This window comes from Oryzias melastigma, unplaced genomic scaffold, assembly GCF_002922805.2.
Source record: "Oryzias melastigma strain HK-1 unplaced genomic scaffold, ASM292280v2 sc00469, whole genome shotgun sequence".
NCBI lineage: Eukaryota > Metazoa > Chordata > Actinopteri > Beloniformes > Adrianichthyidae > Oryzias > Oryzias melastigma.
In genome coordinates, this window is record NW_023417064.1 from 20,700 (window position 1) to 25,260 (window position 4,561).

Consider the following 4,561-nt stretch of genomic DNA (forward strand, 5'->3'; position numbering starts at 1 on the left):
TACATATGTTGGAGAGTTGATACATGATAACAGTTACCACATTTTACAAAATATACTTGTATTGTAAATTGTATTAAGGCATATAATTTATGGAAAAAATGAATAAATGAACTTAAAAAAATATTTGAAGAAGGAAGCAAAGCCTGCAGTCATAGCTTCTTCCAGAAGTGCTACTAACATAGGATAAAAACAGGGAAAGAAGCTCAATTTTGTCCTACTGAAGGGAAAGATGGGTTTCTTTATACTGCTTCTTGGGATTTGGCTTCTTTAAAACGGTAAACTTTAAATTTGTGTACTACTCTGTTTGACACTAGACCTCTTATGTCATGCTTGACGTTTTGTTGTGATTGTGTTCTGAGTGTCACTCATAAATCCTGACAACTGCTGTTAGATCCTTTGAATAATGATTTTAGAATAAAGGAATACATTATTTTTTTGTTAATTCATGTCAACTAAACAACTGCTTTTTTGGTCAGCTGATACTCTGAAGTGTTACCAGTGCTCAGGAGAGGGCTGCACTGACAAAAAAGAGGAAGTGCAATGTCCTGACCAGAATCATCAGTGTGCTTCAGTCTATTTGAAAGGTGCGTTATGCCAGCTCACAATGTCACAATGCTGGCTCTTTCTTTTTCATTCTTAAAGTTTGCTGTTAATATATATTTATTCTTCTCTGTTCAGATAAATATACCACAACGGATCTTCAACTAACGGGTTGTGTCCCAGCTGAACAATGTGGGGATTTTTCAACTGACTACGGAGATAATAAAAAGTTTAAAATGATCCAGTGCTGCAACTCAGACCTCTGCAACGGACAACTCATCGGTAACATCTGACTTTTTATGGTTATCCTCAAGATGCACACTTTCTACAGTAACAGCTTATTTATCTGTACTGACTGTTTTACAGAACCAGAATCTGTTCCAAATGGCAAAACGTGCTGTCTTGGAGAACAATGTGACAGAACTCTGAACTGTGAAGGGAACATGGACCACTGTTTTACAACAACAAGTAACCTTCCTCTTTTATACTTTTCAAAGATTTTCAACATCTAAAACTAAAAACAGATTCAAATTGTGTCTTTCCTTTTTTTCTCAGCTGTTGTTCTAGCTCTTGAAGGGATCGAGAAAGGCTGCACTACAAAGGATCATTGCGCTTTGAAGACAGAATTTAAGCATAAATATTTTGCTATGAACGTCAGCTGCTGCCAAGGTAACAACTGTAACCATGGCAACATTCAACCTAAGATTACACCAACTGTCCAAAGCAGCGCCACCATTTCAAATGAAAAAAATCGTGGCGAGATCAATCCAACTGTCAAAAGCAGCGCCACTATTTCTAATGAAAAAAATCAAATTCGTGACGGGATCAATCCAATTGTCAAAAGCAGCGCCAAAATCCCAAATCAAAAAATTCGTGGCGGCATCAATCCAACTGTCAAAAGCAGCGCCATCACTGCAGCTGCCAGTGCTAGCATCTTTGCAGGACTGTTGATCTTTTTGGTTTCGTTTTCATAAGTGATGACACAGCTGATTTTCCTTTTTGTTTTTTCTGTCATCTAATAGGTACCAGTCTGTAATGGCCCATCTTTGATACTTTTGACCAAAGTGGGAGGCAAAAAAATATGTTTAAAAAAATAAAATGTTATTTTTAAGTAGTTAAGAATATTTAGAACTTTTAAATTGTAGAAAACCTATTTATTTAATTGTTTGTACTGTAAGAATGATGTATGTGTAATTTCCCAGTACAATGTACAACAACACAAAGGATCTTTGTGGGTTTTCAATAAACAATGGCTGTTAAAAGCAATTTTTTTATTGTTTTTACCAATTTGTTGCTCAGTGGTTTAAACATAGCAGAAAATATTTGAATAAAATTGTGCTGGACCAGGGAGTTAGGAGGGAGACAAGTTGAAATGCTATGAATGAAAAATAAATGGTATTACCTAAGTTAGCAAGATAAATTAATAAATTTTTTTAATCAAAGTGGGGGGGGCTGCCAAGATACAGAAGTAGAGAGGTTGACCTCTGAATCAGAGGATTGCAGGTTCGGTTCCCACCTCGCCCGCCTTCGTGTCAACGTGTCCTTGGGCAAGACACTGAACCTGACATTGCTCCTGGTGGTTACAGGTAGTGTCAGTGTTAAGGAGTAGAGCCGCTATCAGTGTGTGAATTTGTTTTGCACGTGAGTTATTGGGGTGGTAAAAAATGCAGTGGGTCTTCTATGAAGGTATGAAAGAGCCTTACAAGTATACATCACTTACAATAACTATACATAAACTCATCTGATTTGTAATCCATTAAAGGGCCTAAACCATGAAAAATCAAGTGTTTTATAATGTTCATTCCTCATTAAAAAGAACCCCAAACTGGTATTTTAATCTGTTCACGCATTTATGAGTATTCCTTTAAAAACCTGTGCTCTGAGCAGCAGCCCCTCCCATACCTACAAAAACGAGTAGGTCCTCACCGTGTGACAGACTAGAGATAACCATATACATTGATTTTCTTTTCTTTCTTTGCACATACATAAAATGCAATCACGTGGATTACAGTGACAAATAAAAACTGAAATACATCTGTGCAGGAGAGAGTGAGAAGACCTACACAGGTCTTATATAACAACCTCCCCCAAAACACAACCATGCAACAGAAACAGAAATGTTAAGCAAAAAAAATAAATAAATAAATAAATAAAAATGTTACATTTTACCACAATGACACTTTCTGAACAAATATTATAAAAGTAAGCCTATTTTATTGTTTTTTAAAAGTCTCTAACAAAGAAATAGATTTAAGAGTACAGTACAAAGTTTTGGCCCTCTGTACTTTATAGTATTTTGATTAACAATTGTTCTACAAAAAGGAAGATAGAAATCATTACATAGTCTTGTTGGATAAACATGGCCATCGGAAGAAAACATAAAAAAATCAGCATACGATGTTGGTAAAACCTTTGACCGATACTTAAACATAAAGACACAGATACAATATGTGTTAATATTAAATATTGTTAGTATCTTGTATTTTTTGAATAAAGGGATCGAAGGAGATAGTCTACTTGAATAACTAATGATACACAAGAATCTTTTTTGTAAGAATAATAGCTTATTTAAATATACTGTACATGTATTGCCCCAAATTATATTACAGTAGTTAAAGTGTGGACAAATTAAAGTATAGTATAGTTTCATCATACAAGGTGTATTTATAGAAGAGCGAATTTTGTTCAAAATACCAACTGATTTCATAACTATTTTACTAATATTTTTGAGTATGATTTTTCCAAGTTAACTTTTGATCAACTGTCACTCCCAAGAACTGATTGTTTGAGTAACCTGGTTAATAAAAATCCCATTGATATTAAGTTTTTGATTTACTATATGAACTTTATTCATTTTATTACTAAAAATCATGTAATTCGTGTTTTGTACATTTAAAGAAAGTTTATTTAATTTATTGAAATGTCTTGCAATTTTCCAGCTCACTGATTTTCAGAAGTTTTAATATCTTTTAAATCAGCTTGAGAAAACTGGAGACTTGTTTTTAGGTCCTGGATGACTCTGGTCACACTTAAGACATCTTTAACCAAGTTGTCCATGCGAGAAGAGATAGAGTCCACAATCACTTGAACACAAGATTTAAAACTTTTTTCTTGTTGATCAAGGAGTTCTTTGTAAAATGACTTTTGCTAGTCGAGCAAATGTTGAACCATGAGCAAAGTAACTTCATCTTCACCTCTTTTTGGCATCTTGTTGAAGACTTTATCCAAAAATCCAGAAGTAAGATCCAGCAGTAAAGGTAAACAGGAAGAGGCCTGATTTTCAATCTGCCAAATATCCCTGGAATCGAAGATCAATCCTTTGTTTTTAATCCACAATCCAGAAAAAAAATGACAAAAAGTTTGTTTGGTCAAAAAATGACTTTTCAAGAGAAACCCACAAAAAAGGAAGTTTTTGGGATCTTGCTATGAGTCACAAAATCACACTGCTGCTGCTGATAGATGCTGCATGTCGTCCCCTATTGGAGCTGACGTCTCAACGCGCCGCCATCTTGATGAGGTCTAAGAGTGCCCGCAGCCCTATTGCTTCTAATGAGGAAGGTGGATTGATAACTAAAAAAACATTCTATTATGCTTTTTGAAGTCCCCCTTTGATGAAAATCATGTTTTTTTTTGTTTTTAACATGTATGTGTGGTATTTTTCTTCTAAAAGCAAAAAATATAATAAGAAATCATTTCTTGTTTTCATTTCCGAGTATTTCTCCTTTTAAATCGCTGTCACTCAAACTTCCTGAGACTTGCTTACGTCATGATAGCTGCAGCTGTAGGGGCCGGAAAAGAGATGACATCCCACTTCTGTGCTGTAAAGGATTGTAATTCAATGAAAGGCCATACTGATGTCTCACTACTGCCCGCTTGTATTTTCATTGCGTAGGTGATTTTTTTTAACCCTTCGTCTGCATCTAAAACTGTCACCACTGGCTTTTAGAGAATGATGCGTGATTAGACCCTCTCTAAATTCTGGCATTTCATTTGACTTCTTGCTCAAGTGAATTCAACAATC

General features: G+C 35.0%; 1 protein-coding gene across 1 annotated transcript in view; it reads left to right on the forward strand.

Annotated features, from left to right (window-relative positions):
- Window positions 1-2,686, forward strand: part of LOC112139778 (urokinase plasminogen activator surface receptor) — a gene marked incomplete at its 5' end in the record, with an annotated part of 9,630 nt that extends 6,944 nt beyond the window's left edge. Inside the window, 3 exon segments of the mRNA XM_036211077.1 lie at window positions 679-822; window positions 907-1,008; window positions 1,096-2,686. Coding sequence (XP_036066970.1) covers window positions 679-822; window positions 907-1,008; window positions 1,096-1,514 — 665 coding nt within the window. The 3' untranslated portion in view covers window positions 1,515-2,686.
- Window positions 2,687-4,561: the final 1,875 nt, after the last annotated feature.